The sequence below is a fragment of the Vipera berus genome, assembly GCF_964194415.1.
Source record: "Vipera berus genome assembly, chromosome: 4".
NCBI lineage: Eukaryota > Metazoa > Chordata > Lepidosauria > Squamata > Viperidae > Vipera > Vipera berus.
The window spans coordinates 9,030,448-9,056,898 of NC_138206.1; the positions used below are offsets into that span (position 1 = coordinate 9,030,448).

Here is a 26,451-nt window from a genome sequence, read left to right on the forward strand (position 1 = left end):
TCAAGGGACTTGGATTGCTTTTCTCTGCAGCCAGTTGACAAGATCGGAAGCAGCTGCTAAGATTTCTCTGAATGCCAAGGGGTGATGTTCAAAAGATTTTAGTGCTTTGCAATTTGACGGCTCCCACTTGATCAGCTGTGGGGAGACAGGGGTGATTTGTTAACGAAGCCATTTCATCCATGTTCCAAAGCACGCTGCATTCACCAACTCATTGCTAATCTGTAACCATGCTGGAGCCTTGGTGGAGCAGTGGGCTAATGCCTCCTTAAGTAACACCAGCTGCTTGCAATTAGTGCAGGTTCGAGTCCCACCAGGCTCAAGGTTGACTCAGCCTTCCATCCTTCCGAGGTAGGTAAAATGAGGACCCAGATTGTTGGGGGCAATTAAGCTAACTTTGTAATAATGCCACTTGGGGTGTGTGTGAAAGCCCTAATAAGCAGGCATATACATAGAATGAAGGCTACTGCTAAGCTTGTAAGCCGCCCTGAGTCTTCGGAGAAGGGCGGGATATAAATGGAATTAAAATTAAAAATAAATAAATAAATAAATGCTCCCTTCAGAATTATTTACAAACTGAGGCCTGAAATGGTAACCTCAGAATGGAAGGCGGTTGGATAGGGGTGAAAGACAAAGGAAGGGCTTACACGCCCTCCATTCCCAAGCTGTGTTTCAACTAGATTTGCACAGGAAAAATCCCCCTACATTTTTGATCTATTGGCTTAAAAGGAAAAAAAAATGCTGCAGGATCCAATGTCTTCATTCATGAGGGGAAAACCTTTTTTTTCTGACTAAATTGACAAGTATTCAATTGCGATTTAAATTATAATCTCCATTTCTAATTCTATGTCAATGGATACAAATTGCCATGCAGTAATTTGTGACCAATCCTTTAGCAACCACAGTTATAACAGACCCCCCCCCAAAAGCTACTTACAACCTGGTTTCAGAGTTGTAATAGCCGTGGCCCCTGCAGTCACGTGACTGACTGCATTTTGGACACTTGGCCTGCATTTACCGCTGTCTGCAGCACCCCGCCATCAAATCACCACAACTTAACAATGTTTGTGCAGGAAACTGGTGTTTATTTTGGGTTTCTGGCAAAAAACAGCCCTAGTGAAGGATGGGTTTGTTTCATGACTGCGGTGTTTGCTCAACAACTACAGTATCTGTTTAACCACTGCTGTGTTCATTACCACTGCTGCAAAATGCTTGTAAAATTGGGTGGATCACCTGATCCCCAGCTTTGTGACCATCACAACTCACAACTTTTAATTGCCAGGCTCGGCTATGGTTGTAAAATCAAGGAGAACCTACATGCAGGCTTTCTACCAAAACACCGTTCTCTTAATAATTGGTGGATTATTTGGGGGTGTTCTTTAAGAGAATGGGAGGGGGGAAGCCTTAATCCAAAAAGTGTGTGGACCTACAGTTGGACCCCAAGAAAGTCTAAGACAAGGGTCTTCAAACTTGGCCCTTTTATGACTTGTGGGCTTCAACTCCCAGAATTCCTCAGACAGGCACGCTGGCTGAGGAATTCTGGGAGTTGAAGTCCACAAGTCATAAAAGGGCCAGGTTTGAAGACCCCTGGGCTAAGAGGACCCGTTCTTTTGCTGACATGGTTTCAATCTTCTGTTTCCTTCTGCATCCTTCTTCAGACCCAACATTCAATGGTTTATCAATCCAGCTAGCTGCTGAGTTCCAACCAACCCCTTGGTATCTTAAGTTTGGCCTTTAGTGCATCAATAAAATAGAATTAATGCAGGAACTCCTAACGTGGTTTCCTCTTTGAATATGTTTTCCGTGAAAGGATACCCCAATTATTTTTAAGCAGAGACGGAATTACCACTGCTCTCATTACAATTTGCCCCCTCGCCATGCGCTTTCCACTGCTCAAACGGGTTTACTCTGAGTTAGGGGGAGTAACAGGCTTGGCACCTGGTGCCCCCATTTACGTTTTGATTGCAACTTGCAGAACAACTCCCTAAAAAACGATCATAGCGCTTTTGTAATTCTTTGACGCTTTCATCATAAAAGACTCGAACACTAACGAGCTATCAGGCTGAAAGGTTTTAAAAGTAAGTAAGTACTAAGACAGAAGGAGAGCTATTTTTTAACTCATTCAAACAGATAAATTAAATTAAAATAAAAAAGATTTCTTTTTCTTTACCAAGAAGTGCTAATTCCTGATCAAGGGTGACCTCTGGTGGCATTTCTTGCACACATGTAACACAATGCCAGTCTTCCCTCTGGCACCCCTCAATAAATTGAACCCCACAGATCCCGGCTGTTAAAATTTTTGGAAACACCAGTACTGAGAAAATTGGTGTCACGTGAACTGAAGAGCCAAATTGTTCCCACTATATTTTTTTTTAAAGACAGCTTTCAAAATACCAAGAAATTAAATACTAACTTTCAAATGTTTTAAAAAAGAAACTTTTGGTGTTTTATGAAAAAGCAAATACCATAACCAAGAAAGAGAACACAATATTTCCAGACAAGCTCTTTTGAAGATGGCAGGTTATTCAGGGGATAAGGGACCGCTAATTGTGCAGACGACACCAAGCTGGCAGGAATAGCCAATACTCCAGAAGATAGGCTTAAGATACAGGAGGATCTGGACAGACTCGAACACTGGGCGCTATCTAACAAAATGAAATTCAATGGTGAAAAAAGTAAGGTTCTACATTTAGGCAGGAAAAATGAAATGCACAGGTATAGTATAGGTGGTACCTTGCTCAATAGTAGTAACTGTGAGAGGGATCTCGGAGTCCTAGTAGACAATCACTTCAATATGAGCCAGCAGTGTGCTGCAGCTGCCAAAAAAGCCAACACAGTGCTAGGCTGCATTAACAGAGGGATAGAATCAAGATCAAGTGAAGTACTAATACCACTTTACAATGCTTTGGTAAGGCCACACTTGGAATACGGCATCCAGTTTTGGTCACCACGGTGTAAAAAAGATGTCGAGACTCTAGAAAGGATACAGAGAAGAGCAACAAAGATGACTGGGGGACTGGAGGCTAAAACATATAGGGAACGATTGCTGGAATTGGGTATGTGTAGTTTAATGAAGAGAAGGGTGAGGGGGGACATGATAGCAGTCTTCCAATCTCTCAGGGGCTGCCCCAAAGAAGAGGGAGTCAAAGCACCTGAAAGCAGGACAAGAAGCAATGGATGGAAACTAGTCAAGGAGAGAACCAACCTAGAACTAAGGAGAAACTTCCTGACAGTTAGAACAACTAACCAGTGGAACAACTTGCCTCCAGAAGTGGTGAATGCTCCAACACTGGAAGTTTTTAAGAAGAGACTGGACAGCCATTTGCCTGAAATGATATAGGGTTTCCAGCCTGAGCAGGGGGTTGGACTAGATGACCTCCAAGGTCCCTTCCAACTTATTATTATTATCTTTGAAGGTTTGAGGAGGACATCTTAGCCGGCTTTGGCTTCCTGGAATAGCCATCCTCTCTTTCTTTCATTTCTCCAGAAGGCCTCCAAGTAGAAGAAAAGTAAAATAAATGGCATATCATAATTGGAGTAAAGGGAATGCAGGAAAACGCAGTTCAGTCGAATGGTTATATGTCTCAGCGCATGGCAGCATCAACCAACAAGATTACGTAAAAATCCCAGGACTGTCAATCTCTCTCTCTCTCTCTCTCTCTCTCTCTCTCTCTCTCTCTCTCTCTCTGTGTCCTTCTATCTATATCTATCTCTATCATTCATCTGTCTGTCTGTCTACCTACCTACCTACCTACCTACCTATCCTTCTATCTCTATCTATCTATCTATCTATCTATCTATCTATCTATCTATCTATCCATCCATCCACACATACATACACACACATAACAGAAAGAGGCAATAAAAAACCATTTCTGTACTGTTTCCAAGAGACAAACTTGACTTGAAAAATTTTTTACCTCAGAAAGTCATACACATTTTTCTAAAGAGCTTACTCACACCCAGCAAAGAGTCGACATTACCGTAAGTTGCCCAACTCTATAGGAATCGGCAAAAAAACCTGATCTATCATTGTGTGGTCTATATATGTTTTCCTATGTTCTTTCTGAAATCACTTCTCTGGAGATGGGATTCCAGCTGACAGGTAGAAAAGCTTAAGTTGAGAGGTTCAAACAGTATGTGTGTTTTTTTTCTTTTCACCAAAGCAATGTCTACAAGATCATCAGCCTGGTTATAAAGGAAAGCCATTAATACTTGCTACTGCAAAGAGTAAATACATTTTGAAGGGCAGGAGAACAATCACAGGAACAATGCTTGTTGTTAGCTGAATGCTTCTTAAAACGTGAAAGCTCGTTTTAGAAAGCTGCACATAAAGGAACCAGGTTTCAACCTTTCTGCTGAACTGCTGTTTATAATTAATTAGTAAATTAGATCTTCCCTTTTTAATGCATATGATACCATTCTACTTTTTTTAAGGCCTCCAATCCAACCCACCCCCAAGAATCCTAAAGCCAACTTAAATCTATTTACAGAATACAGACTAACAGAGTTGGAAGGGCCCTTGGAGGTCTTCTAGTCCAACCCCCTGCCCAAGCAGGAGACTCTGGACCCTATCCCGGACAAATGGCTGTCCAATCTCTTCCTGAAACCCTTCAATGATGGAGTGCCCACAACTTCTGAAGGAAAGCCATTCCACTGATTGTTCTCACTGTCAGGAAATTTCTCCTTATTTCTCGGTTGGGTCTCTCCTCGATTGGTTCCCATCGATGGCTTCTTGTCTTGCGTTCAAGTGCTTTGGAGAATAGATCAATCCCCTCTTCTCAGTGACAGCCCCTCAAAGGACCCCAAGTCCTTTTCCGTTAGACTAGATGAAGAAACAAATCCCATCTACCTTTTAGAAAAGGGGTGCATAGCTCTGTCGATTATCTCTCTTGCACGAAACCAAGTCTAAAATCTGTCCTTGGTATAAGTTCCATTTCTTGAGTCTGATTTGACAATAGCAAGGAATTGTCCTTTAAAACCTTTCCATCCTCCATTAAAGAATTATTTGCGAATTAATCCTTCCTTTTTTTACTGCTTTTCAGCACTGAGCTGAGCTGCGCTTGCCCCAATTTCACAGCGTCCACGCGCATTAAGATTGCTCGGAGCCAACTGAGTGAGAATTGCAGAGGCTTGCAGTCCCGACGCAAATGTACAGGGCACCACGGTGGAGAACAAAACCCAATTATGAACATTAGAAATGTGCCCTCCTTGGCTCTGAAAGGAAAAAGAAAAGTTTTACAAGCACTTTTCATCAAACGCTGCTCTCATTAGTAGAGAAAAAGTCCACTCGAAATTCCTTTCCTTTTCATATTTTAACCTGGAAAGGCTCTTTCGAAAAAAAAGTAACAAATAAACCCTCATCCCTAACCTCTCCAATTAAGACTGACCTCCATGGATAAATTCAATTAAAACATGGCTCCCTAGCGTAAAAACTGCATTGATGTGGCCCCACTGGGCACCTCCCAGCTGTGCTATTAACACTGTTAAGAAATACTTGGGAAAAAGGCCAAGATATTGAGGATTTTATCTCTTTATTACATTATTTCTACCTTCCTCCAATCAAGTAGCAAAATATCTATTCTTTTACAAAGGGTGGGAGTTGCAAGGGAGAGGCATCTGGTTGAAGGTTTTCCAAGTGGCCCTTTACGGATGATGGGGACGGCTTAGGCTGCCAAAATATACAATGCGGTCTTAGGCTGCATTATTTATTTATTTATTTATTTTATTGCATTTATATACCGCCCTTTCCCTGGGGACTCAGGGCGGTTTACAGGGAGTTAAAAATCAACCATACAAAAGTTAAAACCCAATTTAAAAAATATTAAATCAACCCTGTACTATTAAAAACCCCAATTAAAATAAATATCTCCTCAGCCTGGGCCCGAGAGCTCAAAGAGCCAGGTCTTCAGGCCCCGGCGGAATGATCGGAGGTCGGGAGCAGTCCTCAGCTCCACCGGCAGCTGGTTCCAGAGGGCAGGCGCCCCCACTGAGAAGGCCCTATCCCTGGGTGTCACCCGCCGGCAATCTCTTACCGGCGGGACCCTGAGCAGACCCTCCCTGTGGGAGCGCACTGGGCGAAGGGCGTTTGATGCCGGCATTAACGTGAAGTGTTAACACGTGAAGTATTAACACCACTTTATAATGCCTTGGTAAGCCCACACTTGGAATACTGCATCCAGTTTTGGTCACCACGATATAAAAAAGATGTTGAGACTCTAGAAAGTGTGCAGAGAAGAACAACAAAGATGATTAGGGAGCTGGAAGCTAACACATATCTTATTTTTATTTTTATTTTAATTCCATTTATATCCCGCCCTTCTCCGAAGACTCAGGGAGGCTTATGAAGAACAGTTGCAGGAATTGGGTACTGTATGTCTAGTTTAATGAAAAGAAGGACTGAGGGGTAACATGATAGCAGTCTTCCAATATCTCAGGGGTGCCACAAAGAAAAAGGGGTCAATGTATTCCCCAAAGCACCTGAAGGCAGGACAAGAAGCAGTGGATGGAAACTAATCAAAGAAAGAAGCAACCTAGAAATAAGGAGAAATTTCCTGAGCAATTAATCAGTGAAATCACTTGCCTCCAGAAGTTGTGAGTGCTCCCAACACTGGAGGTTTTTAAGAAGGGATTGGACAACCACTTGTCTGAGGGATAGAATCTAGATCAGACATGTCAAACACAAGGCCCGGGGGGGGGGCAGATCCGGCCCGCGAAGTGGTTTCATGTGGCCCGCGAAGCCATCCTGGAAACAGTGAGGGAACGGTCCCCGCTGCCTTGGTCCTGGCCCAGAGACCCTCCTTCTGCCAGAGACCCCCAGATCTGTCCCACTCCTGCCCAGGCCCCCATAGGTACCCTTGATGCCAATGATGTAGAGCTGGCCACGTGCACCCAGTAGGCCATACGCACTCCAGCTGCGCCCACCCAGTAGGCTGCGCCCACCCTGGCCATACCCACCCGGCCCCCCGAGGGCAACCACAATGCTGATGTGGCCCTCAATGAAATTGAGTTTGACACCCCTGATCTAGATCACGTGAAGTATTAACACTACTTTATAATACCTTGGTAAGATCACACTTAGAATATTGCATCCGGTTTTTGTCGCCACGATGCAAAAAGATGTTGAGACTCTAGAATGAGTGCAGAGAAGGGCCACAAAGATGATTAGGGGACTAGAGGCTAAAACATATGAAGAACAGTTGCAGGACCCGGGTTATGTCTAGTTCAACAAAGAGAAGGACTAGGGTGTTATAACAGTAAGTCTTCCACTATTTCAGGGACTGTTCCAAAGTAAGAGGGAATCAAGCTATTCTCCAAAGCATCTGAAGGCAGAACAAGAAGCAATAGATGGAAATTGATCAAAGAGAGCTTCAATCTAACATTAAGGAGAAATGTCCTGACAGTGAGAACAATTAATCATTGGATTAATTAATCAGTGTCTGTTTATTGATCTGGTCTACACTGAAGGGCTAACGCAGTCCCTCTCTAAGCCCAAAAGCCTGTGCAGAATAGCGATGAAGATGTCCAACTGGAAGCAGGAAGCTCCCAGTTCTAATCCCTTCTCAACCATGGAAAGATCCCTGGCTGACCTTGTTTCCAATCACTCTCTCAGCCTGACCTCTCACAGATTTATTGTGGTAGGGAAAATTTGAGGATGGAGTGATATGTACATCTAGATGACTGGATGTCTGGATGGATGGACGGACAGTCAAAAAGGGTAAATTGCTTGGAAAGTCAGCATGAAGTAATGCTTAGAGCAGGGGTCCCCAACCCCCAGTCCGCGGACCTGTACCGGATCGCGGCATGCCAGCAACCGGTCCGCACAAACAAGCAAAGCCCCAGCTGTGGGATGCAAGGCAGCACACAAACCCACGCCCCCTCTGGTCCATGGAAAAACCTCTCTCCACAAAAATGGTCCCTGGTGCCCAAAAGGTTGGGGACCTCTGGCTTAGAGTACTGAATTAGCACCAAAGAGACATGGGGTTTATTTAAGTCTCAGCCCGAGAAGTTCACAAGAAGTTCACAACTCCTCTCTTTCAACCCATCCTATCTCACAGCATGGTTGTTGAGAGGGAAAAGAGGAAGAGGGAGGAGTGTGTATATACCACCGAAATCACATCGATAAAAGATGGGATATAAATCTAACGCAGAAATGAATAAATAATAAATGAATAATAAATAAATGGGTGTTCTTGATGGCCTTAAATGCCTTAAATCCTAACAGCCATGAACCTCAAGTTCTCAAGGTATAACCTTAAATCCCACTGGCCGTGAACCTCAAGTTCTCAAGATATAACCTTATATCCAATTGGCCATGAACCTCAAGATCTCTGTCCTAAGTGCATATAGGGAAGAATTTCATTTGACCAAAACCTCGACCAAATTCACAAACAAGCAGATGGAATGATACATACCTATATACCTAGTCAAATGACGTATATTGCACTTTATCATCCCTCCAAGCAAAGAGCTCCATTTTATATCAATCTGTACTCTTGCAATATTTAAGTTTGAATCAAGAAAGTGTCTGTTCTGTTGGTGGTTCGTCCAAGAGCTGATATGGTTCTAAGCTAGGCTGATTTTCAAAAAAAAAAGTCTCATTTCATTTTGACAGTTGCAGTCTAAGCAAATTCAGCATGATTCTCTTCTTCCTATAAAATTTTGTTATTGAATTTGCCCGATGCAAATAGCAGTTTTGATTCTGGAAACAGATGTGATGGCTTTAATCAGTCACCAGTACAAAAGGCTTTTCAAAGGCTTTGATTCCCCATCTAGATAAATGATAATACGATTGAAGAAAAGACAAAACACAGAAGCCAGCAAGTTACTCTAAAGGATTGTGAGAGAATAATATGAAATAAAATGGAAGAAAATATTTTAGCTTAACAAAATGTAGGTTAATGTGCTGAACTTGATATGAAACTGAAAGCCTAATCTCATTATAACCCAGGTGAGATATAAAAGGCAACTGGAAGGAACGATAAATTGCGACTGACTCCAAATAAATTGGGTATTTGCTCAGGATTTGGTCCTTAATTGAAAAAAAAATATAGGCAGTGATCATGAGGCCAGCGTACTTTAATGGTTAGGTATGCTGGTTATCAGGGACACGGTGGCTCAGTGGGTTAGGACGCTGAGCTTGTCGATCAGAAGGTTGGCAGTTTGGCGGGTCGAATCCCGAGTGCTGCGTAACAGAGTGAGCGCCTGTTACTCGTCCCAGCTTCTGCCAACCTAGCAGTTCGAAAGCACGTAAAAATGCAAGTAGAAAAATAGGGACCACTACAGTGGGAAGGTAACAGCGTTCCGTGCGCCTTTGGCGTCTAGTCATGCCGGCCACATGACCACGGAGACGTCCTCGGACAAGCGCTGGCTCTTCGGCTTTGAAACGGAGATGACCACCGGCCCCTAGAGTTGGAAACCACTAGCACGCATGTGCGGGGGAAACTTTACCTTTACTTTATGCTGGTTATCAATGTGCCACGGGAAACAGTTCTTTTAAAAATCCCTAGCACTAAATTCCAACAGGTAAAAGGAATAAAAACTAAACAAGCCAGACCTAAAAATAAAAACTAAAATTAAAGGTTATTATCTTATTTAGGAGCAAGACATGGAAGACATCAATGACAATAACAATAGCATTCAGATTTATATACTGCCCATAGTGCTTTACAGCCTTCTCTAAGCAGTTTTTACAGAGTCAGCATATTTGCCCCCAACAATCTGGGTCCTCATTTTACCGACCTCGGAAGGATGGAAGGCTGTTAACCTGAGGTCCATCAGGATCAAACTATACACTGTAGGCAGAATTAGCCTGCAAAACTGCACCACCATTCCTGATCTCCAAACTGATAACACCAGTGGTGGGATTCAGCCAGTTCGCACCACTTCGGCAGAACTGGTAGCTAATCTTTTTTGTTGCCCAGGCCCAGAATGGACTTCCGGAAGCGGTATCCACACAGAGAACCAGTTGTTCACCTATTTCAATCCCACCACTGGATAACACTAAGGAACAAGTTAAAAGTAAAAAGGAAGTTGGTTTAAGTTAAACTTCAGAAGAACCTCACGTGATCCCACATACCTCTGGAAGAAAGTCAGCAAAGACATTGTATAGCCAAACTGGGACTTTAGACCTACTTATAGTGTAATTAAAGGGACGCAGTGGCTCAGTGGGTTAGGACACTGAGCTTGTCAATCAGAAGGTCGGCAGTTTGGCGGGTCGAATCCCGAGTGCCGCGTAACAGAGTGAGCGCCTGTTGCTCGTCCCAGCTTCTGCCAACCTAGCAGTTCGAAAGCACGTAAAAAATGCAAGTAGAAAAATAGGGACCACTACGGTGGGAAGGTAACAGCGTTCCGTGCGCCTTTGGCGTCTAGTCATGCCGGCCACATGACCACGGAGACGTCCTCGGACAAGCGCTAGCTGTTCGGCTTTGAATCGGAGATGAGCACCGGCCGCTAGAGTTGGAAACGACTAGCACGCATGTGCGGGGGAACCTTTACCTTACTATAGTGTAATTGTCCAAAGAATGGTGTGGTAGCCTAGAGCAGAGGTCTCCAACCTCTTGGGCACCAGGGACCGGTTCCACGGAGAAAGGTTTTTCCACGGACTAGAGAGTGTGTGGTTTTGTGCACTGCCTGCATCCCATGAATGGGGCTTTGCTTGTTTGTGTGGACCGGTTGCTGGCATGCCGCGGCCCGGTACTGGTCCACGGACCTGGGGTTGGGGACCCCAACCTAGAGGTTCTCACAGCCTCACAATCAAGAGGCTGTGAGTTCTATCCTAGATAGTGGGGCACAGTGAGTAACTGTCTGCTGCGAACTCTGCATAGGCGTCAGGAAGGGCATCCAGCCAGTAAACACTAGGGCTCTGTTCAGTCACTCTAACTCCACCCCAATGGAAAGGATTACAGGATCATTAAAGGAAAAAAAATAGTGTAATTGTCTACTTCCAGAACAAGTGGTTAAAAAAAACCCCTGCCTTGATTAGTAGTTTAACAGGAGTTTAAACATGCTTGGGATAGACACATGTCTACCGTCCCACAAAAATTTAAAAAATAAAAATAAAAATAAATGAAATAAATAACAATACAATAATAAACAGACAAAATAAATAAAAAATGTGATAATTTAAAAAATAAATTAATTAAAAGGAAAACAAAACCAAAGAAACAAAAAAATCAAGGGGCAAACTTGATGGACCACCGGGTCTTTTTCTGCTATCAGTTTTCAGTTTTTCTATGTTTAACAGGGTTAAACGTGTTGTGGGAACGGAGTCAATGTATTGGACAAACTCAGGTAAAGCAATGAAAAGAAGTGTTGTGTGTTAGAATGTTTTGTGAATGTAGCTATTCTGGACAGAACTGAATCAGACAGGCTAATGAGATTCATTTTAAAGCAGCTTCCACATTAATGGTGACGAAAAACAGGATTCTTGCAGGTAGATGGATCTGGGCTTTGGAGAACTATGATCAATACAGCTACACAATGTAAGAATGTTTCCCATTGAGAAGCAACCACAAGATGTCACTCTACACCCTTTATTTACTGTGCCAAGAAAGCATCCAGATCTAATGCACAAGTGTTGGGCGGTTTACAGGGTAATTAAAAACCAAGATACAAAAGTTAAAAACAAATTTAAAAAAAAATATATTTGTCCCTGTATAAATAAAACCCCAATTAAAATAAGATTAATCCTCAGCCTGGGCCAGAGAGCTCGAAGAGCCAGGTCTTCAGGTCCCGGCGGAATGAACGGAGGTCGGGGGCAGTCCTCAGCTCCACTGGCAGCTGGTTCCAAAGGGCAGGCGCCCCCACTGAAAAGGCCCTATCCCTGGGTGTCGTCCGCCGGCAATCTCTTACCGGTGGCACCCTGAGAAGACCCTCCCTGTGGGAGCGCACTGGACGAAGGGAACTTGATGCCAGCAGCAGGTATTCCCTCAGATATCCCGGACCCAAGCCATGTAGGGCTTTATAGGTCATCACCAGCACCTTGAATTTCACCCGGAGGGCAACCGGAAGCCAATGCAGCTCGCGGAGTAGAGGTGTTACATGGGAGTATCGGGAGACCCCCATCACAACTCGCGCGGCCGCATTCTGCACCAGCTGAAGCCTCCGAGTGGTCCTCAAGGGCAGCCCCATGTAGAGAGCGTTGCAGTAGTCCAAACGGGAGGTCACGAGCGCATGAGTGACTGTGCGTAGGGCATCTCGGTCCAGATAGGGTCGCAACTGGCGCACCAGGCGAACCTGGGCAAAAGCCCCCCTGGTCACGGCTCCTATATGGTCTTCAAAATTGAGTCGTGAATCCAGGAGGATGCCCAAGTTGCGAGCCCTATCAACGGGGGGTAACACCTCACCCCCCATCGTTAGAGATGGAATGGTCTGGTTGACCCGAGATGCCGATATGCACAGCCACTCAGTCTTGGCGGGATTGAGACGAAGCCTGTTATACATAAAACTATTGTGTTACTAAAAACAATGTCACAGAAAACATATCAAGAACATGCCTGCATGGTAGACACAGCACAGGGCAGCCTTCTCCCTGCAAACCACCTTTCCTGAGGCTGAAACTCCAACAAACTCTAGGGCAGGGGTAGGCAACCTTGGCTCTTTTATGACTCGTGGACTTCAATTCCCAGAATTCCTGAGCCAGTCATGCTGAGGGGAAAGGGAGAGGTTTCCAAGCTGGCTCAGGAATTCTGGGAGTTGAAGTCCACAAATCATAAAAGAGCCAAGGTTGCCTACCCCTGCCCTAGTCCTTCTCTTCCTACTAGAGTCATAGAACATAGAATCACACGGCTGGATGGAACCTCAGAGGTCTTCTAGTCCAACCCCCTAATCACAAGTCCTTAAATGTTGGTTGCCATTTAAATAAAATATAGCAGTATGCAAAAATGTTGTGCCCTTGATGATTCCAGCCCTGAAACAGGCCACGACAAACATGGAACAAGATATTTAAGGTGGCCCAGGCATGGTTTCACTTTGAAACAGACCTATTTTGAATCTTCCTGGCTTAGAGCATTTCCAGAGCTCCTAACTCATTCCAAGACGGGGATGTTCCCTGATGGAAGATTGTGCATGCATCCAACAAAGCCAACCGTTTAAAAAGTGGTCTTGTGTATATGTGGTCTTGGTCTTGGCAATGTGTAAATTGTATTGTGGGAAGTCAGACCCTCCCCCCCCCCCCGAGAAAGAAATATTTTGGGAGATATTTAAAAAGCAGAATATATTTCCCCAAAGGAATAATAGAAAATCTTAGGCAGAAACCACCACCACCCCAAGTCTCTCTGCCCCCAAGCACAAACCAGGTCTGTAGAAATGCAGATCTGATAATCCTATTCAGAAAAGTTGGAGCCAGGAAGCTAGAAGCTGATGAGATTAGAAAGACAAAGACCCCTAAAATCTACATACCCCACCCAAACTCTAAAAGACATGACCTTTGGGACCTAACAGGATTAACCCACCACCAACAGAATACCCAATGGATATGCTCGGAAGCTCAGGTCAAAGTTCATGACACAGGAACAGGAAACAACCTCAAAAGCCCGAGAAGGTATAAAAACCCACCACTCCCAGCTACATGTGGTCAGCTTTCCCAGAGCCTCATTTTTGTCTGGCTCTCCTCTTCAATAAACTACAACCTTCTTTCTAAAACAGTCCCCATTTCGTTTATTCCTGGCTTGGACTGGACCCTGATGCAGATTTTTCTTTCAACAGTATGTCAGAGCACAAAAGCTACAAGGAGGCAGGATTTAAAACCCAGAGATAAATCCACTTAGGCTAAAATCTGCAACGGCAACAATAGCACTTTAAAGAGAAGGTAGGAGATGCAAGCACATTAAACATGGCAATCGACCCCAAATGGTCTCAAACAGATGTCAGGAACATGATTATTAAAAACAGAAATTATGTAACCAAACCTGATTATTGATTACGCAAGAGCATTATCTTCCAGCCTGGAATACGCTCGGACGACTGCTTTAGAAAAACCAGCAGTTCTAAGCCATTAAATTGCAAAACAATTTTATAATGAGGGATTATGTGCTTTCCCATTTCAATCTCTTTAGTAGTATTAAAAAAGCACCATGGGAAGGAAAGAAGCTCATTCCAAGTCAGGAAGAATAATAAATATGTGTATTTTTATCTCGAACACCACATTTTTTTCTCCTCTCAGACTGTTGATTCAGTAGGTAAATTCTTTCATCCTAAAAGCTGGTTTGGACAATCACTCTTAAGCCAAAATAAAACACATAAATCTTTTCATCATTTGTGCAACTCATATGCTTTAATCATTATAAAACCAGAAAACTACATTTTACCATTTTATCTAAACAGCAAAAGACATGGGTGCCAGTTCAAGAGGAAGCCAGGATATTAAGCCATCATCTATCAATGAATTAATATTCCTGATTCCTAGTTAGGATAGTTATTGTATGATAATCGCTATGGTTTTCCCAATTTGTGGTTAATAAGTTCATAATTTTTGCTTCCTGCGAGGAAAAAAGCAAAAGGGTCTGCGCGTGTAGAAAAATCTTGGTTTAATAAAATATAATCCGCTGAATACATCTTTGCATTAGGAAACTTCTCACTTTTTTTTTAACTTCTTCTAAAAAATTTTAACCCAGGGGGGAAAAAAATGCAAAAACAAACCAAACAGAACAACAACAAAATCCCCATCATTTCTATCAATGTATCTTACTGACCCTTCCTCTGAAGAGGAAACATTTACAGACTTAAGTCATTTCAAAATTGTGCATTATAGGTTCCAGACAAATTCAGGAATTGGTGCTAATTTTTTTGCTTCCAAGATCAGAGCTGTTGCAACAATGCGATGCAGAAGCAGCAGTTTGAATGACTGGGAGCCTAATCAAGGTGCAAAGAAACCTGCGAACAGGTAAGTTCCACTTTGATTTTGGTAAGTACCTCCACTCCAGGCACTTCCTGTTGCCATCTTTACATCACATTTCCCTCACCCTCAGACATGCCTTGGAGAAAGGAAAGAAGGAAGCAATTATGGGCACTATCACACCATTAGCAGAGAATCCTTTTCCAGAATCAGAAGCGCGCAGCAGGAAAACAGAGGCTATTGTATCATTTCTGCCAAGAAGAGAATCCCAGATTCTTATTCTGGAGGACATTTTTTTTTTGCACAACCCCACGGCTTCATGATTGTTCTGCTCCCATTTGGGAGGGTTTTGTGTTTTTTTTTCAATAGAAGAGAAAACCTGTAGCTCAGGATTGAACTGTGAGGTCTTGGGGTGCTCTCTGAATTTGCTTGTTTTGTTTTGCAGAGGTTTCATTATCTAATTAGGTAACATCACCAGTGCTGGTGTGTAAACAACAGATTAATCAAGAAACCACCGAAAACACTTCCATCAATACTCACAGGGCACTCACTATTCTATTAACATCACTAGAGAACAAGCCCCATTCCCTTCTAGCAATGATGATGTTAATAGAATAGAATAGAATAGAATAGAATAGAATAGAATAGAATAGAATAGAATAGAATAGAATAGAATAGAATAGAATAGAATAGAATAGAATAGAATAGAATAGAATAGAATAGAATAGAGTAAGAGAATAGAATGGAATGGAATGGAATGGAATGGAATGGAATGGAATGGAATGGAATGGAATGGAACGGAGTAGAGTAGAGTAGAGTAGAACAGAATATAGAATAGAGTAGAATAGAGTAGAGTAGAGTAGAACAGAATATAGAATAGAGTAGAATAGAGTAGAGTAGAGTAGAACAGAATATAGAGTAGAGTAGAATAGAGTAGAGTAAGATAGAATAGAATAGAATAGAATAGAATAGAATAGAATAGAATAGAATAGAATAGAATAGAATAGAATAGAGTAGAGTAGAGTAGAGTAGAGTAGAGTAGAGTAGAATATAGAATAGAGTAGAATAGAGTAGAGTAAGATAGAATAGAATAGAATAGAATAGAATAGAATAGAATAGAATAGAATAGAATAGAATAGAATAGAATAGAATAGAATAGAATAGAATAGAATAGAATAGAATAGAATGGAATGGAATGGAATGGAATGGAATGGAATGGAATGGAATGGAATGGAATGGAATGGAATGGAATGGAACGGAACGGAACGGAACAGAGTAGAGTAGAGTAGAGTAGAGTAGAGTAGAGTAGAACAGAATATAGAATAGAATCGAATAGAGTAGAGTAGAGTAGAACAGAATATAGAATAGAGTAGAATAGAGTAGAGTAGAACAGAATATAGAATAGAGTAGAATAGAGTAGAGTAGAGTAATAGAATAGAATAGAACAGAACAGAACAGAACAGAACAGAACAGAACAGAACAGAATAGAATAGAATAGAATAGAACGGAGTAGAGTAGAGAACAGTAGAGTAAGATAAAGTAAGATAGAGTAGGATAGAGTAGAATAGAAAATATAATAGAACGGAATGGGATGGAATGGGATAGGACAGAACAGATCAGAACAGAACAGAATAGAATAGGAGCTGGAAGGAACCATGGAGGTCTTCTAGTCCAGCCCCCCGCTCAAGCAGGAGAACCTATACCATCTCAGACAAGTGACTGTCTAGCCTCTTCTGAAAAATCTCCAGTGATGGAGCGCCCACGATTTCTGGTGGCAAGCTGTTCCACTGGTTAATTGTCCTCACTGTCAGGAAGTTTCTCCTTAATTCTAGGTTGCTTCTCTCTTTGTTCAGTTTCCAACCATTGTTTCTTGTTATCTAATTGGGTAATGAAACGTCTGCAAGAAAACAGAAAGCACCCAGGGACCCTATAGGTATTGTTATATATGGATGGTAAATTCCTATCCAACAATTCTGTCTGTCCTGAAAGCATTTACATAATGGATTCAGTCTGGTTACTGAAAACCTATGATCTCGGTTGGCCCAAGGTATTAAAGGACTAGGTTTGCATAATAAAAGGAAGTCATGCTTGTAACCAAGCAAGCTGATCATGAAATCAGATATTAGATCTTTGAATTGATCTGGTTAAGGGTCTTTATGCAAACATGGACACTGCGAGATCTGTAAAAACTGCTTCCATACTAGTCTCCTCAGAGAAATCGCTGGCAATGGGAATTCTGTTGGAATATTTATAAAACTCAAAGCACCTTTAGGATAAAGGGAGATATGCGCCTCCTTGTCTTTGGCAGTGATAATTGATAAGAAATTATATTATCATCCCGTCAGCAATGTGTGGCATCGATGAAACAGCAGTACAGATAGTCCTCCAGTTACTACTGTTCGTTTAGTGACTGTTCAAAGTTACAATGGCACTAGAAAAAGTGATTTGGGACCATTTTTCAGCCTGATCACCGTTGCAGCATCCCTAAGATCACGGTCACGTGATCAGAATTGGGAGGCTTGGAAACCGGCGTGTATTTATGACGGTTGCAGTGTCCCGGCGTCACAAGATCATCTTTTGCCATCCTCTGACAAGCGAAGTCAATGGGAAAACCAGATTCACTTAACCACCATGTGACTAATTTAACAACTGCAGTGATTCACGTAATGACTGTGGCAAGAAAGGTCGTAAAACGGGGCAAAAATTCACTTAACCACTGTCTTGCTGAGCAACAGACAAGCTGTGGTCGTAAGTCGAGGGCTACTTGTATTAAACCTCCTTTAGCTTTCCGTAGAGGGCATTGGCAAGGGAACCATGGTTCTGAGCAAGCTAGAAAAGCTTTTGGTCTCTAGAGGTTCTCAATCATCCAGGTCATGGTTGTCCCAACAGTGCTTTTCCAAATGTCAACTGGACTTTCATGGGGGGGGGTGTTTCCTTGAAAATGTTTCGCTTCTCATCCAAGAAGCTTCAGAACTGAACAAGCTTCTTGGATGAGAAGCGAAACATTTTTAAGGACAAAAAAAACCCAAGGAAGTCCAATTGCCTTTTGGAAAAGCACCTTTGGACTAGGGCAGGGGTCCCCAACCCCACGGGCCGTGGACCGGGAGCGGGCCATGCCATGCCAGCAACCGGTCCGCACAAACAAGCAAAGCCCCATCTGTGGGATGCAGGCAACACACAAAACGACACACTTTCCGGTCCGTGGAAAAACCTTTGTCCGTGGAACTGGTCCTTGGTGCCCAAAAGGTTGGGGGCCTCTGGACTAGGCAACCTTTTGCTCCTCTGTTTTCCAATGGCAGAAAATTCTTTTCCCCCCCCAAAATAATGGCTCCTTTAAAAAACAGGTGACCTTTCCTATAAAGCAAGTAGCATGAAAAAAAGACTTGCCTTCCATGGGGTTATATTTATAATTATTATAACTGATAAAGCAAACTAAGCGCGATAGTATTCAGTATTCCCAGATCTCAGGAAGAGTTTTGGGGACCTCTTTCAAAAGCCATCCAGGATAACATCCAAATAAATGAAAACATAAAAGCACGAAAAAGGAAGCATTTGTTCACATACCTAGCAAAGCCTGGAACAAACTGCTTTTAAAGATGCCCATCACCTTCTTAATGGCTTTTTTCAGTTGTTGCTCCTCGGGCTTTCTTAACTTCTTACAATAATCTTCCAGAAGTGCTAAAGCTCGATCAGTATCTAAAGCAAACAATAACAGAACCATGGTTAGCCGAACCTTGAAATAAATAAATAAATTTTATATATATATATATATATATATATATATATATATATATATATATATATATATATATATATATATATATATATATATATATATATATATATATATATATATATATATATATATATATATATATATATATATATATATATATACATATATACACACACACACACACATACATACATACATACATACATACATACATATATATATATATATATATATATATATATATATATATATATATATATAAAAGGTAAAGGTTCCCCCGCATACTGTATGCGTGCTAGGCGTTTCCGACTCTAGGGGCCGGTGCTCATCTCCGTTTCAAAGCCGAAGAGCCAGCACTTGTCCGAGGACGTCTCCGTGGTCATGTGGCCGGCATGACTAGACGCCAAAGGCGCATGGAACGCTGTTACCTTCCCACCGTAGTGGTCCCTATTTTTCTACTTGCATTTTTACGTGCTTTCGAACTGCTAGGTTGGCAGAAGCTGGGACGAGTAACAGGCACTCACTCTGTTACGCAGCACTTGGGATTTGACCCGCCAATATTATATATGTTAAATGTCTGCTAAGTATTCAGATTACCTTGCTAGGCCCCAAACATGGGACAAATCTTATTTCCTGTTTCAGGAATATGTGCAAAACAGAAGGATGCATTTGCCAAACAAGGATTGGTAATTAATACAAAACTTGGTTTTGCTCAGTTCTAAGGTGAAGAGGCACATCTTAACGGCAATGTTTAAAATTGGTCATATACATTTCTTTTCCTCTGCCTTCCTCTTGTGTTAAGCGTTTTAGACAAACATAGGCCAGGGCAGATGTTGCCTTGTTTATAACTGATCACACAAACTACTTTGGAGGTTTATTTGTCACCTAGGTGATAAACAAAATGAAAAAGTCCTTTAAATAATTTCTTTAAAACATAAGGCCGTTGTGTTGCAGACAGAATTGCAAAATTCCGATTCAGGGGCATTTGCAGAGAGGATGATAAAAAAAAAGTCAAAACAACACCTGTAAACAAAATCTACTCTCTTTTTTTAACCTACAGCTCCTATGACACATTTACATTATTATGCACATGACTAAGCTCTGAAAAAACTATATATACATTCCTGTGCATTTTCTATTAGTCAAACAAAACACAATAAGAGTAGGCTTTTTGGCTGCTCACTTTACTGAAATTCTAGAACTGGTAATGGAGAAAAACAACACTAAATCACAGGTAAACCTAAATACAGGTAGTCCTCAACTTACGACAGTTCATTTAGTGACATTCAAAGTTACAATGGCACTGGAAAAAGTGACTTATGACCACTTTTCATACTTGTCATGACTTTTGCAGCATCCCCACAGTCACGTGATCAAAATTCAAATGCTTGGTTACCCATGGCGGTTGCGGTGTCCCGAGGTTGCGATCTTCTGACAAGCAAAATCAAGGTGGAAGCCAGATTCACTTAACAACCATGTTGCTACTTTACTGTAGTTCTCAAGCTACGGCCAGAATTGAGCCCCAAATTTCCGTTGCTAGGTGAGACATTTGTGAAGGGAAGTTCGTTCCATTTTTACAACTTTCCTTACGGCAGTTGTTAAGTTAACCGCTGCACTTGTTAAATTAGTTCTATGACTAGAACAGGGGTAGGCAACCTTGGCTCTTTTATGACTCATGGACTTCAACTCCCAGAATTCCTGAGCTGGCTTGCCTACCCCTGGACTAGAACATAGGAAGAAATAGGACAATCTGTGACTCAAGTCTCAGTGGACTGTAATGTCAAATAAGTTAAGATAATCTTTATTGTCAACTTTTTTACTATGAGTACATTGGCCCATGTTAAAAATGAAATTCTGTTGCCTGCTCTGAAAAGAAAGTCTGCATCTACCCATACACATACATAGCACACATATACACGATATATATATCAGAGGTCCCCAACCTTTTGGGCACTGCACACACACACACACACACACAACTATGAGTCAGTTGCCAAGTGTCTGAATTCTGATCACGCGACCATTGGGATATTGCAACGATTGCCTTAAAAGTAGTCATAAAGTTTCTTTTTTTCAGTGCCGTTGTAACTGAACTGTTGTAAGTTGAGGACTACCTGTACAGTGGTTTGAATGCTTACATTTAATAGCAAAATGGTTAAAAAAAATCTGAATCAGTTGCCAAGTATCTGAATTTTGATCATGTGACCATGGGGTTGTAAGCGTAAAAGATGGTCGCTTTTTTCAGTACTGTTGTCACTTCGGTCACTAAACCAAGTCGTAAGTCGAGAACTACCTGTAATCGAATTGGAAAGTGACCAGGGAATGACCGATTTGTGAGCAAGCCCTGCTCTCTTTTATCGATGAGTAAAGCTGACAAGGTCTTCCTCAGCCCTTTGTAGAACACATCCAGCAACAACTTGGTGTATGTTTTTAACAATGCATTTATTTGTAATCAACTGGGCATTCTGCCTAAGCATTGCCCATGTGCCAGTTGGATGCCAGCCAAGCTCAGGCCTCAAAAACACAGCTGAAGGCCAGAAACACCTGGGATTAACAGAGGAAATATGTACACAGGTTCCAAACGGGCTCAGAGACGTATTAAATATGCTTGATCTACATGACTTTTCTTTAAAAAAAAAAGCAAAATAATAATTGGAAGCTGGCATGCTGCCAAACATTAATCTTTTGTCTGTTCTTTATTTACAAGAATATTTCTGGGTCCCGTAAGTATAGGGCAGCGGTGGCTAACTGCAGCTCGGTGATATATTTGAAGGTAAACCTATTTGCAAGAAAGATTACAAAAAAAGTAACCAGTTTTGGAGCACTTCCCATCGTCTTGTGAAAGACCACCAAATCCTCTTTCTCTGATTTCTAAGGCAGAAGCTCCACCTTCATACTGGATTCTCAGCCAAGACATATATGAGGGTCAATCAAGCTATTCCTGCTTTCCGTAAACTAAATTGAGTATAAATATTAAAAAAAGAGAGTCTGGAAAGAGTGCAGAGAAGAGCAACAAAGACGATTGGGGGTGGGCTAGAGCAGTGACGGCGAACCTTTTAGAGACCGAGTGCCCAAACTGCAACCCAAAACCCACTTATGTATCATCGGGTGCCAGGTGGGCATGGCCCTTTGGGTGGGTGTGGCCAATTGGGTGGGCGTGGCCAATTAGGGTGAGCATGGCTGCAGTGGTTGCTGCAGACTGGGTGGGACTAAAAAGTTCAATCAATCAATTCCAACTTTACGAGAACTTTTTTTTCCCCACGAGAAGTTGGTTAATTGAAACTTTTTTTTTGGGGGGGGGGGGGTTACATGGCGGCAGAGGCCTAAAGGGAAAAGGTTTTATAAATCCCAGCTGAAAGCCTAGGACTGGGGCGACGGAATGCGTGCCCACAGAAAGGGCTCTGTGTGCCACCTGTGGCACCCGTGCCATAGGTTCGCCACCACAGGGCTAGAGGCTAAAACATATGAAGAACACTTGGAAGAGTTGGGTGTGTCTAGTTCAATGAAAAGAAGACTAGGGGGTGACATGATAGCAGAGTTCCAATATCTCAGGGGCTGCCCCAAAGAAGAGGGGGTCAAGCTATTCTCCGATGCGCCTGAAGGCAGGACAAGAAGAAACGGATGAAAATTATTCAAGGAGAGAAGCAACCTAGAACTGAGGAGAAATGGCAGTGAGAACCATTAACCAAGGGAACGGATTGCCTTCAGAAGTTGTGGGTACTCCCATCACTGGAGGCTTTTAAGAAGAGATCGGACAACCCCTTGTCTGAAACGATATAGGGTTTCCTGCTTGAGCAGGGGGTTGGACTAGATGGCCTCCGAGATCCCTTCCAACTCTATTCTGAAATCCAGAGGTTGTCCATGCCTACTACTGCATAAAATATTCCAATATTCACATATAAGGATAGAATATATTTTTTCCTTGGGCTTGCCTACTGCCCCACATGCATAGACACGGGCATACACTTCAAGTCTGCATTGATGGAGACCAACAAAAAAAAACCACGCAAGACTGCAATCTGTTCCTTTCTGAAACCAGATCTATCAATTAGTGGTAGTACGTCTGCTTAATTCCAGATGACTGAGAAAAATCTATATCACTGATTTTAGTCCAAGGAGAAACATTCAAGATTTGGAAGGCATGTTGGCTCCTATGCCTGTAGGAAGTCATCAACCTCAGATTTCTCGTGTGCCACCTAGCTAAAACTTTCCACACTCACCCATACTCGGTCTACTTTTTGCTTCTTTTTTTTTTTTAAGGAGCAGCTGAGCTTTCAAGTGACTGTCTGAAGCTGAGAAATACATTTAACATCCCAAACTGGGTTGCAGCTATCTGCTGATTTTATTTTCTAAGGGTGCTTGTGGGGAAATATCTGGGCCCTGGAAGCTTTCTGAGAAATCAAAAGGTTAAAAAGGTAAAGGTTCCCCCGCACATGCATGCTAGTCGTTTCCAACTCTAGGGGCTGGTGCTCATCTCCGTTTCAAAGCCGAAGAGCCAGCGCTTGTCCGAGGACATCTCCGTGGTCATGTGGCCGGCATGACTAGACGCCAAAGGTGCACGGAACGCTGTTACCTTCCCACCGTAGTGGTCCCTATTTTTCTACTTGCATTTTTACGTGCTTTCGAACTGCTAGGTTGGCAGAAGCTGGGACGAGTAACAGGCGCTCACTCTGCTACGCGGCACTCAGGATTTGACCCGCCAAACTGCCGACCTTCTGATCGACAAGCTCAGTGTCCTAACCCACTGAGCCACCGCATCCCTTGAGAAATCAAAAGGAGGCGAGAATTTGGCACAAAGAGCTTCTGAAAGCCATAGAAAACCAGATAATGAAATGCAGCAAGCTAGAGAAGAAAAATAAAACATGAGGCTGGCATCCTTAAAAAAAGTCCTCATTATATACTGTAGCTCCATTCCTGGTAACAGAATTTTGCGCCTGTTGCAGAGTTAACAGAATGAGAGCAGGTCTAGCAATCACAACGTAAGGCTGCAATTTTGATGCATAAATAGCTGGACTTAATGGGCATCTAAGATAAAGGCACTAGATTTGATTATTGATGACCAGATGGACATGCGCTTAATATAACATCGTCCAACTCCTGGCATTAAATGAATACAGGTATATTTTTTTTTACCAGTTTGCTATTAAATATAAGCATTCATCCACTGTACAGGCAGTCCTCGACTTATAACAGTTCATTTAGCAACTGTTCAAAGTTACAATTGGCACTGGAAAAAAATGATTTAGGACCGTTTTTCACACTTACGACCGTTGCAGCATCCCCATGGTCAGGTGATCAAAATTCAGGCGCTTGGCAATTGACTCATGTTTATGACGGCTGCAATGTCCCAGGGTCATGTGATCCCCTTTTGAGATCTTATCACAAGCAAAGTCAAGGTTAAGCGTTAGTAATACTTAACAACTGTGTTACTACCTGAACAACTGCAGTAATTCACTTAACAACTGTGGCAAGAAAGGTTGTAAAATGGGGCAAAGTTCACAACAAATGTTTCACTTAGCAACAGAAATTTGGGGGTCAATTGTGATCGTTAAGTCTCCTTGTTTTCCGTAAATGTTATTTTTTTCCCAGAGGAATATAGTGACTTATGGAACTGGTCCTAGATTTTCTTGAAACCAATTTTAGCCTAATTTGTTGAAAGCCAATTTTTGGATCTAATGCTAGTTTCTCAGGCTGCTCTGTAACAAATATTATTGAAACTTCCTGCTTAAAGCATCACCTCAATTCAATCCATTGCTCTTTAGTACTTCTTTTTTTTAAGCCTTCCTTGAGTATAATAAATATTATCCACTGAAATGGACTTTGGATATAATTTTCTAGCTGATCCTCATGTTCAAAACTTAATGTACAGTATTTCTTAAGTTATCCAAAATATATTAGGAACTTTTTTTATTTTAGTAAGATAAGGCTGTCATTCCTCAATCAGCGTGCAGCCCTGGATGTTGTTTAAAACTTAATATCCCACCAATATAAATACACCCAATATAAAAACACCCAATCTTATTGTACCAGCAAGATTCAGTGAGATTTAAAACAGAGACGTTGTCTAAAATATTGGTCTTATTTATTTACAATGGCATTGAATTACTACTCAGTAGTACTGTAAGTGATATAATCCGCATTATTTGCTCCCCGACCCATAACATTTTCATATTAAAATGCCTCAAACTCACAAAATTGAGCCAGATTTGTTCCATGTGAAAGAAGAGCTACAGTTAGTATCATTAACTACACACATAAAATCTACGTAGTTAATGTAAAATGTAAAAGATCTACATGAAATATACAAATAATCATAGACCAATTTTATAATTCTATGTAGATTTTTACATTTTACATTAAAAGTAGTCTTTGCTTAGTCGAACCAAAAACTGGGAAAAACAATCATAGATAATCACAGTTTTGGTCTGACCAAGCTAAGACTAGCTTTGAAAAGGTAAGTCAGGATCACTTGCAAAGCACCCCACAGCTATCAGATTCCCATTGTGCTTCCAACAAAAGAAACAAAATAAGCCAGGCTCTTTGGTTTGCAAAACTGATCGTTCCCGTAGATTTAAGTTTCCAGGCACAGTGTTTGCAGACAGACAAAAAATCCTCAACGCTTGCACCTGCGAGAAAAAGCAGGTGTGACTGCCTGGATGCAGGGGTCCCATCTGCTCATGCCGAGTTTCTGCTGAAGCTGGCTTAATTTCTTCCAGGAGGAGAAAAGAAAAAAAAACCCACATGATGTTTCATTCACATGCGAGGGTCAGGACTGGCCCTTACTTTGAGCAGATCTGAATGACCCTTGCTAGGGGATTCAGTTAGTTCAATTCAATTGGAAGAGATTTTCAACACCTAAATAGAATGAGATGGATTCAAAAGGGGGTTTTTTTCCCCTTCAAAAAGGCAACCGGACTGTTTTTTTTTTCCTTGAGGAGGAGGAGGAGGAACTTTCGCTTGTCATCCAAGAAGCTTCTTCAATTTCTGACTGAATGGTGGACAACGGAAGGATTTATTTTATTTTTTATTTTAATTCCATTTATATCCCACCCTTCTCCGAAGACTCAGGGCGGCTTACAAGCTTAGCAGTAGCCTTCATTCTATGTATATGCCTGCTTGTTAGGGCTTTCACACACACCCCAAGCGGCATTATTACAAAAGTCAGCTTATTGCCCCCCAACAATCTGGGTCCTCATTTTACCTACCTCGGAAGGATGGAAGGCTGAGTCAACCTTGAGCCTGGTGGGATGCGAACCTGCACTAATTGCAGGCAGCTGGTGTTACTTAAGGAGGCATTAGCCCACTGCTCCACCAAGGCTCTTTATGTTCCTTGCAGTCATCTGATTGTTGGCACTCTCTCTGAGAATCATTGAGACCACTTGGAAGTTTAATCTGTCCCCTCGAGGTCACCCGAATAGTGCATATATCCCGCTCCTTCTGTTAAGGAAGGGCTGTTCAATCTTAATGTAGTTGGCTTCAGTTGACCCCCTCGTTCAAACCAGTGGTCCTCTCTGTCCAATTTATTACTACAGCCAAAGGCCAATGCATAAATCAAACATTCAAATAAAACAAATCTAAACAGAACCAATACAAGAAGACGTAGCAGTATATCACAATTAATGATGTCATCAATGGCTGACCAAGGTCTGCCTAGTTTTACGGACAGTATTAACGAAGCCTAACTACCTTCAGAAAAACTGAATTGTACTGGCCTGACAATAAAAATACATTGACTATAGTCTAACGCTGGATAAAAACACGTAATAAAATTAATGATAAAAGATTATTAGGTAAAGGTAAAGGTTCCCCCGCACATGCGTGCTAGTCGTTTCCGACTCTAGGGGCCGGTGCTCATCTCCGTTTCAAAGCCGAAGAGCCAGCG

General features: G+C 42.0%; 1 protein-coding gene across 1 annotated transcript in view; it reads right to left on the reverse strand.

Annotated features, from left to right (window-relative positions):
- Nucleotides 1-26,451, reverse strand: part of DLG2 (discs large MAGUK scaffold protein 2) — a gene marked incomplete at both ends in the record, with an annotated part of 1,167,883 nt that overhangs the window by 1,128,205 nt on the left and 13,227 nt on the right. The window contains one exon of the mRNA XM_081327813.1: nt 18,398-18,529. Within this exon, the coding sequence (XP_081183939.1) occupies nt 18,398-18,529 (132 nt within the window). The remainder of the gene's footprint in view (nt 1-18,397; nt 18,530-26,451) is intronic.